We start from the raw sequence: 13,521 nt of genomic DNA, 5'->3' as shown, positions 1-13,521 counted from the left end.
TGTATGTGGCTGGTGCCTTAGCCACTTGAGCCACAGGCACCGAGCCGCCCAGCTATTTTTAGAGGCAGGGTCTCACTCTTGCTTAAGCTGGTCTTGAACTGTGAGCTCAGGCAATCTATCCGCCTCTGCCTCCCAAGTGCTGGGATTACAGGCAGGAGCCACCTAAACTACTATGTCTTATTTAATCTGAAATGTTATTATTTTCATTTAATTAAACTCAGTCTTTAAAATACCAAGAAACTTCCTCAGTGATTCAGAGAGAGTAAGTGATGGATTAAGATTCAGACTTAGCTTTCCTGGATTTTGAAGCACCTTGCCTTTTCTCTCCTCTAATTATTACTTGACACAGTAAAGAGAGAGTCTGGTTAAAGTTAAAATTCATTTTTTTTTTTTTTTAATTGAGACAGAGTCTCACTTTGTTGCCCTCGGTAGCGTGCTATGGTGTCACAGCTGACAGCAACCTCAAACTCTTGGGCTCAAGGGATTCTCTTGCCTCAGCCTCCCAAGTAGCTGGGACTACAGGTGCCCACCACAACGCCTGGCTATTTTTGTTTGTTTGTTTAGCAAGCCCGGGTTGGGTTCAAACCCACCAGCCCTGGTGCATGTGGCTGGTGCCCTACCCACTGAGCTACAGGTGCTGCCTAAAGTTAAAATTCATTTTAAGATTCTCCGTGAGTCCTTTTGGATATGTGTGTGTGCTGTGTAACCTGAAAAATAGAGAGAATATTTCCCAGCCTAGTTGTAGGGGTTTAATTTGGATCAAATAGTGTATGAATAGTGAATAGTGAAATAGTGTATGTGAAATTACTTTGTAACTTATAACATGCTATACAAATATAAAGCATTATTCTTACTGGTTTTAATACTGAATTTATGGTGGGCTTATAAGGTAGAAGATTATTTAATGTAATTTGAAGAATGTTATTTAAGCATTAATAAAGGCTTGGAAAGACTTCTCATCGTTACTAGGTCATGGGAAATAATAGAGATTTGACGTGTATTTGGGTCATTCTTGATCAGGATAATGAAGTGGATAATTCCCTTTGGTTTTTTGCCTTCTTTTGACTTTTTGCTTTCACTGTGCTGCCTCTTACCTATTTCCTGAAATTTTTAACCTTTGCAGCAAGTATCAGTCTTTGTTTTTTTCGAGATTTTTTTTTTTTTATTACTATCTTTCTTACTAGTGGGGGTAGAAGTATGGCCTGGCAAGTATTAGGTTCCACTATAGAATTGCCATTTTGATAGGTTAGAAAGAGTCAAATATATTTTTTTTTTTTTGTAGAGACAGAGTCTCACTTTATCACCCTTGGTAGAGTGCTGTGGTGTCACATAGCTCACAGCAACCTCCAACTCCTGGGTTTAGGCAAATTCTCTTGCCTCAGCCTCCTGAGCAGCTGGGACTACAGGAGCCCACCACAACGCCCAGCTATTTTTTTGTTGCAGTTTGGCCAGGGCTGGGTTTGAACCCACCACCCTCAGCATATGGGGCCGGTGCCCTACCTGCTGAGCCACAGGCGCCGCCCAGAAAGAGTCAAATATTAACAGTTATACGTTTGCTTTAACAAGTGGGTGACTGAAAGTTTTGAGACAGACTGTGTTATTGTCCATTATTTCACTTCTAAGGAACACAGTTTAACAGCGTCCTTTCTGATTTACCTGTTAAGTTTCAACTTGCTTGGCTTATTGATGTTGCTGGGAGAACTTCATTTGTTTCTGTCTGTGCAGAGTGTACTTTTTTTTTTTTTTTTTTGAGACAGAGCCTCACTCTGTGGCCCCAGGTAGAGTGCCGTGGCATCATAATAGCTCACAGCACCCTCAAACTCTTGGACTCAACTCCTGCCTCAGCCTTGCCAGTAAATGGGACTACAGGTATCCACCACAACTCCTGGCTATTTTTTTCTTTCTTTTTTCTACATTTAATAGAAACAAGGTCTCTTGCTCTGGCTGGTCTGAAACTCCTGAGCTCAAGCAATCTTCCTGTCTTGGCCTCCCACAGTAGGATTATAGTCATGAGTCACGATACCTGGCCCAGGTTTACATTTTAAAAGTTGATTTGGAAGTTCAAAGGCCTTAAGTCATCTGAAGATGTTGATTTGATCCAAAGATATATATGCATGGGTATCTGTTAGATCTGCTCAGATCCTTTAGTCTGTATTAAAGTATTAATGCCTTGTAATCCTGGACTTTATGATTAGAAACTGTCCAGGCAGTCCTTGTTTTGCATAGCATTAATTCAAATAGTAAATGTAAAGAGGCTCTATTCTATATTTTGCTTGGGATCCCAAGTAAAATTTATACATAGACGTAGAAACTTTTAAGAACTTGATGTAAAGTTTCTTTAATCACTGAAAAAATAGTAGCTTTAATTTCTATCATAAAAGCTGGCTTTCTATTAGTTAAAAAGATCATCAACAGGCTTGATGCCCATACCTAGCACAGTGATTATGGTGCCGGCCATATACACTGAGGCTGGTGGGTTTGAACCTAGCCCGGGTCAGCTAAGCAGCAATAACAACTACAACAGAACAATAGCTGTGTGTTGTGGTGGGCACCTGTAGTCCCAGCTACTTGAGAGGCTGAGGCAAGAGAATCACTTAAGCCCAAGAGTTGGAGGTTGCTGTGAGCTGTGATGCCATGGCATTCTACTGAGGGCAACATAGTGAGACTCTGTCTCAAAAAAAGAAAAAAAAAAATGATCAACAACCAATTATAAAGTGAATGCTACAGAAGTTCAGCAAAGCAGGGTGTCTTCACAGGCTGCAGAAGCTGGGGAAGGCTCCAAGGAGGTGCTAAGACTTGAGGTGGATTTTGGAGGCTGGCCTTCAACAGAGAAGCAGAGAAGGCATTTCTAGCAGGGACAATGGTATGAAGAAGGCATAGAAGCAGGAGTAGAAATGCTGCTTTTGATCTTCATCTTTGAGTTATGTGGCTGATTCTCAGAAGTGAATATTCTTCATGAAATTGCTCCTTAAAAATTGAAATGTTTTTAGACTTTCAATAAAATAAACCTTGAAACCAGTCTGCTTGAATAACCAATCATTCAAATCCTTTGTTCTTTTATGCCTATAAAAGTAGGTTTTCTAAATTATACTACTTTCTGATATGAATAAAAATTTAAAGTCCCAATTTTCAGTTTTGTAATTATTTTGAAGTTTTCCTTTTTAGCACCACCTGGTGGGAGCATGTTTTTCATAACAGTTTTGTATCTGCCACAATAAGTGGTTTTTAGTTGATTTACTGAATTAATCATGTGCCTATTCCCTCTTTTATTTTTCCTTAGATTATAAGTGAAAAGACTTCTCTGTGAGAGTTTTGGTTTTCCATAAACACAGAATATCCTAAAAGTTGCCTTGGAAGTTGCCATACATAAGTAAAATTTTACAACGAGGTGGCCAACACATAGGGACTATTTTGTTAATGTTTTTAAACATTTTGTAATGAATATTTTGTAAGTAAAAGTACATTTGGCTACAATTTCCCATTTTCCTATGTATGGTGATTTTAGGGGAGACTTTTGGGACACCTGTGGTATAGTTAGGGCCCAAGGTCTTCTCAGCTGTTTATTGTGTTCTTGACTCTTGTCAAGCATTTTTTTTTTTTTTTTTGGCTGGGGCTGGGTTTGAACCAGCCACCTCCGGCATATGGGACCGGCGCCCTACTCCTTGAGCCACAGGCGCCGCCCTTGTCAAGCATTTTTTAAGTTGCAGCATCAATCATTGTAAATGCTAAGACAGTGGTTCTCAACCTTCCTAATGCCGCAGCCCTTTAATACAGTTCCTGTGGGTCGCGACCCACAGGTTGAGAACCACTGTGCTAAGGCAAAGTGATGCCAGATGGTAGCTAGTGCTAGATTGGCAGAGAAATTTGGGTAGTTTCCAAAGTTTCTGTCCAGGACTTTGTAGTTTAGGCTGCCTGTTTTTTATCTGCTGACTTAGAAATATAATGGAAAAGTTATAAGGTTGGAAGAGATTATATGAATCATCTGACCTTATGCTCAAACTTTACAGGTGTTTAAGTTTAAAAAGCAAGCAAGTCAGAAAAAAGTCCTTGCTAAAAAAGGTACTCTGTAGATACCATTTTTCACAAATGGGCTTTATTACCCAGGTCAAAGAAAAAGGACAGTAAACATCCATATTCCGTTTCTGGAAAACAGAGAATGAACTAGGAATAGTGTTCTTTGTTTTCTTCACTTAAAAGCTATGGACAGCTCATCCCAAATGTAAAGGCTGCGTTGCTTTTAGGATTAGTAGCCTGGCAGACTGTGCATTCAAGGTGTGGATCTTTTAAAACTTGGATTGGGGGCGGCACCTGTGGCTGAAAGGAGTAGGGCGCCGGAGATTGCAGGTTCAAACCCAGCCCTGGCCAAAAACTGCAACAACAACAACAAAAAAAAAAACGCTTGGATTGGGAGGGTCTGGTTTTGCCCTGAGGTTGGTTTGTGATATGTCCTTTGTTAAGGGGTATGGTTATATGAGTTTGTGAGAGCAGAATGAATCTGGGCTAAATAAATCTTATTCCATTTAAGGAATTGTTTAAAGTTCCCTAAGAGTTGAGTAAAAGGTATTCAATATTTTGCAAAAAAAAAAAAAAAAGAACTTCATTGAAATTCAATTAGGGAGGCAAAGAGTAGAAAGAAAACATATTCTGAGTGCAAATATTTTTCCCTTACTTAACTAGCTGACTAGTTCCTTTACCAACAGCTTGAAGCTCTCCCCTTAAGATCACAAAATGGCTATGGCAGTTCCAGATTTCTCATTCTCATCTTATACTAGGGATGACCAACCTTTTTTCTCCTCTGCTGCAAATTGGAAGAAGAGTTGCCTTGGGCCACACATTAAATACACAAACATTGATGAGCCCCACCCTCCAAAGGTCTGTGCATAGTTTTCATGGTATCTGGCACCATAGATAAGCAAAACAGGTGTCATATGATGAACTCGTGGCCTGTAGGCCCAGGTTGGACACCCCTGTTGTATACTATCAAGAGGTAAGGAGGCTGTCATCTGTAGCTGCTACAGAAAAGAAACAAAGCATTGCTTTCTGGTCTCAGATTGTGTCTCCTTACATTCAAGGGCTCTCTGAACCAGTCACTATAACTGAATGATAAAATACCCTGATTGGCTGAAACCAGTCAAGACTCATCTCTTGAGCAGGGATAGAGTTAAAGTTAGTCCTAAACCAACATGGCTAAGAATGGGAGATAGGCCAGGCATGGTGGCTCACCCCTGTAGTTCTAGCACTCTGGGAGGCCAAGGCAGGAGGATTGCTTGAGGTTAGGAGTTCCAGCAGACTGAGCAAGAGGGAGACCCCATCTGTACAAAAAAAACAGAAAAATTAGCCAGTGTCCTGTAGTTCCAGCTACTTAGGAGGCTGAGGCAGGAGGATACCTTGAGCCCAGGAGTTTGAGGTTACAGTGAATTACGATTATGCCGTTGTACTCTAGGAGGATTCTGTCTTAAAACAAAAAGAATGTGAGAGGAGTGACTTTGCTCAGTATATTTGGGATTCTCTTTCTAGAAAGAAGGGGGAAATTGCTAAGCAACAAGCTATAGTAATCAGCTATAGTTAATCCAGATTTTGAGCTGTAAGTTAATGAAGATGTTTTATGGTTTTAGGGATCATCCATGCATCATGTGGACTGGAGGCTGCAGGAGAATTCCAGTTTTGGTATTCCATGCTGAGGCTATTCTGACAAAGGACAACAATATTCGAATAATTGGAGGTGGGTGTAACCTCTCTCACAGAGGGCAGAGCTGGGCATGGCCTTATCAACCTTGTCTTGAAGAAATTGATATGACACAAGGATAGGAGAAGGGCCTTGGCCATGAGAAAAATCTGTTGAATTGTTATACTTCAGAGATTATAATTTCTTACATTGTTATCTGCTTATATTATTCCTTTGAATTTTTTTCAGAATTATGTGTATGCTTATTTTTTAAAAATTGTGGTAAAGTGAACATAACAAAATTTACAAGTTTAACCATTTTGGAGTGTCCAGTTTGTTGTTACTTAGTACATGTACAATGTTGCACAGCCCTCACCCCTATCTTGTTCCAGAACACTTTTCATCATCCCAAAGTAAAACCTGTACCCATCAAGCAGCCACCTCCACATTTTCCCATACCTCCAGTCCCTGGCAACCACTAATCTACTTTCTGTTCTTATGGATTTACCTACTCTGGCTATTTCATATGAATGAAATCCTGTAACATGTAACCTTTTGTGTCTGGCTTCTTTCACTTAACATAATGTTATCTATGTTGGACCATGTACCAGTCTTTCATTCCTTTCTGCGGCTGAATAGTATTCCATTGTGTGTTGTATCACATTTTGTTTATTCATTCATCAGTTGATGGATATTTGTATTGTTTCTACCTTTTGTCTATTGTGAATAGTGCTGATATGAATGTTTATGAACAAATTGTTGTTTTCAGTTCTTTGGGAACGGAATTAACCAGGAACAGAATTCCTAGGCCATATAGTGATTCTCTTTAACTCATTAAGGATCTGTCAAATAGGCCAGGAGTGGTGACTCATGCCTGTAATCCTCACTCTGCAACAGTGAAGCGAAAGGATTGCTTGAGCTCAGTAGTTCAAAACCAGCCTGAGAAGAATAAGACCCTGTCTCTACTAAAAATAGAAAAATTAGCAGGTATGTGGCTTGTGCCTGTAGTCCCAGATACTCAGGAGACTGAGGCAGGAGGATTGCTTGAGCTTAAGAGTTTGAGGTTGCAGTGAGCTGTGTTGACACCACAGCACTCTACCCAAGGCAATAGAGTGAGACTCTGTCTAAAAAAAAAAAACAAATCAGAGTGTTTTTTCTTTTTTTGAAGTTTTTGGCTGGGGCTGGGTTTGAACCTACCTACCTATACCCCTCTGGTATATGGGGCCGGTGCCCTACTCCTTTGAGCCACAGGCTCCACCCCATCTGTTAGACTGTTTTCCATAGCAGCTGTACCATTTTCATTCCTACCTACAATAATGTATATGGGTACCAGTTTCTCTACATCCTCAGCAACATGTGTTTTTTATTATTTTTTTAATATTATTGGCCATATTAGTGAATGTGAGGTGGTATCTGATTGTGGTTTTGATTTGCATTTCTGTAGTGATGAATGACATTGATGTGCTTGTTGGCCATTTGTTTTATGTTCTTTTTTTTTATTTCTTGAAAACATGACCTTTAATACCCACATAATCATCCATTATGTGAATGTACTGTAAATAGTTCATTGTATTACTGGATGGTTTGTTTTTCATATATTTTTATATGAAATATAGAAAATGCTGAGATGAAAAAGCTTGAATATAAATCCCAGCATAAAGAACGTTTCTTTTTTTTTTTTTGTAGAGACAGAGTCTCACTGTACCACCCTTAGGTAGAGTGCCATGACGTCACACAGCTCACAGCAACCTCTAACTCTTGGGCTTACGCCATTCTCTTGCCTCAGCCTCCTAAGCAGCTGGGACTACAGGTGCCTGCCACAACGCCTGGCTATTTTTTTGCTGCAGTTTGGCCGGGGCTGGGTTTGAACCCGCCACCCTCGGCATATGGGGCTGGCGCCCTACTCACTGAGCCACAGGTGCCACCCTAAAGAACATTTCTTTAGAAATGGCTTTTATCAGTAGGATTACTGGCTCTTATTAAATAAGAAAAATTTTTCATAGTTTTTATAAATTTTCCTTTCTATTAGCAAGGTATGAGAAGCCATCCAACTATATCTTTGTTGACAATGATTTTTCAGCATTTGTAATGTTAGCATTTTGATAGATGCATTGTTTAAATTTAAATTTTTTGATTACCACTGAGCCTGAACATTTTTATAAGCTTATTAGTTTTTGTATTTATTCATTTTAATATTTTTTATTTTAATGTATAAGCTTTCCTTAAAGGATCAACATAATGGTCCTTGGTTATAAATGTGCCAAGATTTTATTCCCCATTGTATTATTGTTTTATAATTTTGGCTATAACATTATTGACATGTACAAACTTAAATTTCTTATGTGCTCAAATCTTTTTTTTTTTCTTTTACATATACACGTGTTTATTTGGTTTCCACTTTTTGCCTTTACAAAATTAAAAAGGCTTAAAATTTAATAACAGTAACAATGTTTAAGATAAGGACTAGAAACAAAAACCTTGTAAAGAATAAATGAAGATAGATACATTCAGAAAAGAAATCGATGATTGCTGCAATGAAATATTGAGTGATAATATTAATGCAAAAAAAGTAACGTTCACATTGTCAAGTAAGAGTATGTCTGTTATAGAATGCTTTGACTCTGAGATTCAGTATGGAGTCATCAGTTAACTTTTTTTTCCTCTTGAGCTCAAAAAGTCTCAAAAAATAGACAACTAATATTTATAAATAAAAATAAAAGATAATTTTGGGTGGCGCCTGTGGCTCATTGAGTAGGGTGCCGGCCCCATATACTGAGGATGGTGGGTTCAAACCCGGCCCCTGCCAAACTGCAACAAAAAAATAGTTGGTTGTTGTGGCGGGCGCCTGTAGTCCCAGCTACTCGGGAGGCTGAGGCAAGAAAATTGTCTAAGCCTAAGAGCTGGAGGTTGCTGTGAGCTGCGACGCTACAGCACTCTACTGAGGGCAACAAAGTGAGACTTTGTTTCTTAAGAAAAAGAAAAGATAAATTCAAAAAACAGATCATGCCAAATCTTATAGACAATAGAAAAAGAAGAAATACTTCAAAATCATTCTACTTCATCTGGATACACCTGATATTAAAATTGGAAAAAGTATAATATTATAAAGGGAAATTACAAACACATTTCACTTATAAATGAAGATGCAAATCCTAAACAACATATTAACAAGTTGAATTAAAAATTAATGTTTAAGTAATATACTTTGGTCAAAATTAAATCCAATTTATGTGAGAATTAGTTACTATTTTCTTTTCTTTTCTTTTTTTTTCCTTTTCCTTTCCCTCATCCCCTCCCTCCTTCTCTGTCTGCTGTCCCCTTCCCCCTTGCCCTACCGTGTCATTAATTGTCATTAATTGTCCTCATATCAAAGTTGAATACATAGGATTCATACTTCTCCATTCCTGTTAATCTTCACTAAAAAAAATGTGTTCCATCTCCATCCAGGTTAACACAAATGCTGCAAAATCTCCATTTTTTTGAAATGGCAGAATAGTATTACATGGTATACATATACCACAGCTTGCCAATCCATTCCTGGGTTGAAGGGCATTTAGGCTATTTCCACATTTTAGCGATTGTAAATTGAGCTGTGATAAACAGTCTAGGGCAAACATCTTTATAATAAAAGGATTTTGTTTCCAAAAATATGGAACGCTTCATGAATTTGCATGTCATCCTTGCACAGGGGCCATGCTAATCTTCTCTGTATCGTTCCAATTTTAGTATAAGTGCTGCTGAAGTGAGCATCATTTGTTTATCTTTTTTGGAGAAATATCTGTTCAAAACCATTCCCCATTTTTAAAATTGGCTTGTCTTTTTTACTGTTGAGTTGTGAGATTTCTTTATTCATTCTGGATATGGGTCCTTTATCAGCTATATGATTGAAAATATTTTTTTCTATTCTGTGGATTGTTTTTTCACTTTCTTGATAGTGTTCTTTCATGAGCAAACGTTTTTAGTGTTGATGGTGTCCAGTTTATCTAATTATTCTTTTGTTGCTTGTACTCTTGGTGTCATGTTGCCTGACTCAAGGTCATGATCTATTTTTTTCTAAGACTTTTATAGCTTAACCTCTTATATTTAGAGCCATTTAGTCGTTGATCCATTTTAAGTTAATTTTTTAATGTAGTGAGGTCCACTTTCATTCATTTGTGTTTGTATATCCAGTTGTCTCAGCACAATTAGTTCAATTAGTTGAAAAGACTATTCTTTCCCCATTGAATGGTTTTTGTTTTTGTTTTTTTGGAGACAGTTTCACTTTGTCGCCCTTGGTATAATGCTGTGGTGTCATAGCTCACACCAACCTCAAACTCTTAGGCTCAAGCGATTCTCTTGTCTCAACCTCCCAAGTAGCTGGGACTACAGGCACCTGCCACAACGCCCAGCTGTTGTAAGAGACAAGGTCTTGCTCTGGCTCAGGCTGGTCTTGAACTTGTGAGCTCAGGCAATCTACCCACCTTGGCCTCGCAAGTCCTGGGATTGCAGTGTGAGCCACCATGCCTGGCCCCTTTGAATGGTGTTGGTCCTATTGTCAAAAATCAGTTCACTATAGAGGTATGGATTTATTTATGGACTCTTAATTTTCCATTGATCTGTATATTTATTCTTATATTAGTGCCACACTGTTTTGATTACTGTATCTTTATATTAAGTTTTGAAATTGGGAAGTGTGAGTCCTCTAATATTTTTCTTCTTCAAGATTGTTTTTGCTATTCATGGTCGCCTGCAATTCCATATGAATTTTAGGATTACCCTTTCCATTTCTGCAAAAATGGCTGTTGGAATATTGATATGGAGTACATTATATCTGTAAATTGCTTTAGAGAGTATTGCCATCTTAATATTTAGTCTTCCAGTCCTTGCGCATGGGATGTCTTTCCAAAACAGAATTTTTTTTTAATTTCTTTCAACAATGTTTTATAGTTTTCAGTGTACCAAAATATCTTATGTCTCCTTGGTTAAATTTATTCCTAAACAATTTATTCTTTTTGATGTTATTATAAATAGAATTGCTTTCTCTATTTCATTTTGGGGTTATTCATTGCTCATATGTACAATTGAGTATTATGTATTGATCCTGCTTATTAGGTCATAGAGATTTTGCATGTGCATATACTCCTTAGGGTTGTCTACATATAAAATCATTTTATCTGCAAATAGAGATAATTTTACTTTTTCTTTTCAATCTTGGATGCCTTTTATTTCTCTTTCTTACCTAATTGCTCTGGCTAGAATTTCCTGTGCAGTGTTGACTAGAAAAAGGGCATTTTTGTCTTGTTCCTGAGTGTAGGGGATAAGCTTTCTTTCTTTTATTGTGCAGCATGATTTTCATAAATTGTCCTTTATCAGGCGGAGGAAGTTCCCTTCTATTCCTAGTTTGTTATTTGTTTTTATCATGAAAAGCTGTTGGATTTTCTGAAAGGCTTTTTCTACATTAATTGAGATATTTTCTTTTTTTCCTTCATTCTATTAATGTGGTTTATTTTACACTGACTGACTTTGTATGTTGAACCACTGTTGCATTCCTAAGATAAATCCCACTTGGTCAAGATGTATAATCCTTTTAATATGTTGTTGGATTTGGTTTGTGCTAGTATGTTGTTGATTTTTATGCCTGTATTTCTAAGGGGTATTGGTCTATCTTCTAATGCCTTTGTCTGCTTTGTTGTCAGTATATAATGCTGACCTAATAGAATGAATTCCCTCCTTTTCTTAGGAAGAGTCTGACATGAATTGGTATTAATTCTTTAAATGTTTGGTAGAATTCACCAGTGAAGACACATTGTCTTGGGCTTTTCTTGGGTGGTTTTCAACCTCTTCTTGCTATAGGATCTTTTCATATTTTATCTTGCTTCTTGGGTCAGTTGTGGTAGTTTGTATGTTTCTAGATATTTGTCCATTTTATTTAGCTTATCTGATTTGTTGGCATATGATTATTTATAGTATTCTTTTATAATCCTTTTTATTTCTATAAAGTCAATAGGAATATCCTTATTTTCATTTCTGATTTTAGTAATTTGAGTCTTTTTTCTTCTTAGTCTAGCTAAAGGTTTGTCAATTTTATCATTTTAAAGACCCAACTCTCAGTTTTGCTTATTTTTTCTATTGCTCTTATTGCATTTTAAGTAATACTCTGAGTCCGGGGGTTAGCCTATGGTTATTTTCAAAGGTTGTAATGCTGTGGATCAGACTGTTGTGTGTATAGTGGAGAGGGTCTATAGTTGGGTTCTCAGTCATTGGTTCAAATTCCAGTTTTGGCATTTACTCATTCTGAATCTCGGGCAAATCATTTAAATTTTCTTAATTGGAAAAATGGAGATAATATCTATCAGATAGTTAAGTTACAAATAATTCATTAGTAAAATGGAGATAATATCTACCTTAAAGTCATTGTGAGGATTAAATGAGATTTTTTAATGTCTGACAGGCTCAAAACTTGTGTTGTTTAATCTACTTGTTGAATAGGTTCTCTGCTGTAGTTTCAAATGACTTTAAGTCTATCATTGCCCCTTAATAAACCAGGATTTCAGAGGACTGTGAGCACCTGCTTCTGGGATTTATATCCTTCTCACTCCCAAGGGGTCCCTATGTTCTAATTCTCTCAGCAGGTGGCTGGGTTACCACTTAAAGGATGTTGTTCATTCATGTTCTCTGAAGTCTGAGTAACTGAAGACTCTTTCCTGAGTAACTTCCTCTAAATATGAGTTGTGCCAAAATGAATAAAAACAACAGAAGTAAATAATCCCCTGAAAACATGCTTCCTTTGGTCTTCTTGTCACTTGAAACAATCTGTGTGTTCTATGGCAATAGGCAGACCCTTCTTTTTAAAAAAATACCTAGCATTTATTGGAAAATAATGCCGTCAATGTAATCATCCCATTCTTCAAGCAGTTACTGGTTTCTAACACCCATAGTCTTTGGGGTTTTTCTTTAGCCATTCTTATGATTAAAAAAAAAAAAAAAGTCGGGTGGCACCTGTGGCTCAAGGAGTAGGGCGCCAGTCCCATATGCCGGAGGTGGCGTGTTCAAACCCAACCCCGGCCAAAAAACCACACACACACCAAAAAAAAAAAAAAAAAAAAAGCCAATAGACTTTTCTCAAATGTTGTGTTTTTGAATTCTCTCCCATCTTTTCTAGTTCTTTGAGATTTTTATCATTTTATTTACCTTCCTTTATGAAAAGAACAATTTGACTTTTGCTAGCTGCTGCCTCAGTTTTCTGAATTGTTACTCCTCTTGGGCTGTAACGATTTTTTTATTTTTAGCTGTCTTAAATAGCTGACATAGATCTGCTCAAATCATAAGCCTGTGGTTAAATCCTCTTGAGAAGTATATCTGGGGCATTAGTTACCATCCGTTAAGTTCCTAGTGTTTTTTCTGCTTATCTATTAGTGTGTCACTGAATTTACTGTTAATATTTTTTATCCAGTACTCGTATGATTCCTCATTCTTTCTTTGTGAAATACTCTAGAAATGTGGCTCCTTTATCATTAAAACTTTGTTTTTTTTCCTTATTAAAACTTGTATGTACTATAAATGGGCAACAGTGGTATTTTCAGCTAAACCTTTTCCTACATGAAGCATCTTTTTGTAATTTACCTCTGAATATATCCATTTAATGATTTTGTATTTGTCAAGGATTATATATACTAGTAGCAGAAGTATGATATAAGATATGTGTGTTTTATTTACTTTTTTGTGTGATATAAGATATATATGTAATATGAAATTTTCTAGTAGCATTATTTGAAGAAAAAGAAACAGGTGAAATTAATTTCATTTTTTATTTTATTTATTTATTTTTGAACTTTAATTTTGTTGTTGTTGTTATTGTAATTGTCATTGTTGTTTTT

The 13,521-nt window shown here is 37.1% G+C and overlaps 1 protein-coding gene and 1 non-coding gene across 17 annotated transcripts in view; one reads left to right on the top strand and one right to left on the bottom strand.

Annotated features, from left to right (window-relative positions):
* TTLL5 (tubulin tyrosine ligase like 5) overlaps positions 1-13,521 on the top strand; it is a 331,666-nt gene that overhangs the window by 3,620 nt on the left and 314,525 nt on the right. For all 16 annotated transcript variants that reach the window (XM_053601040.1, XM_053601031.1, XM_053601030.1 and 13 more), the window contains exon 3: positions 5,616-5,722. In XM_053601040.1, the coding sequence (XP_053457015.1) occupies positions 5,616-5,722 (107 nt within the window). The remainder of the gene's footprint in view (positions 1-5,615; positions 5,723-13,521) is intronic.
* Positions 9,309-9,415, bottom strand: LOC128595025 (U6 spliceosomal RNA). Its single transcript, XR_008382720.1, has one exon. It is a non-coding gene; the product is annotated as a U6 spliceosomal RNA (small nuclear RNA).

Source organism: Nycticebus coucang, chromosome 9, assembly GCF_027406575.1.
Source record: "Nycticebus coucang isolate mNycCou1 chromosome 9, mNycCou1.pri, whole genome shotgun sequence".
In the NCBI taxonomy this organism is placed as follows: domain Eukaryota; kingdom Metazoa; phylum Chordata; class Mammalia; order Primates; family Lorisidae; genus Nycticebus; species Nycticebus coucang.
The sequence above is the reverse complement of the archived record's forward strand: the minus strand, read 5'-3'. Positions and strand labels throughout refer to the sequence as shown.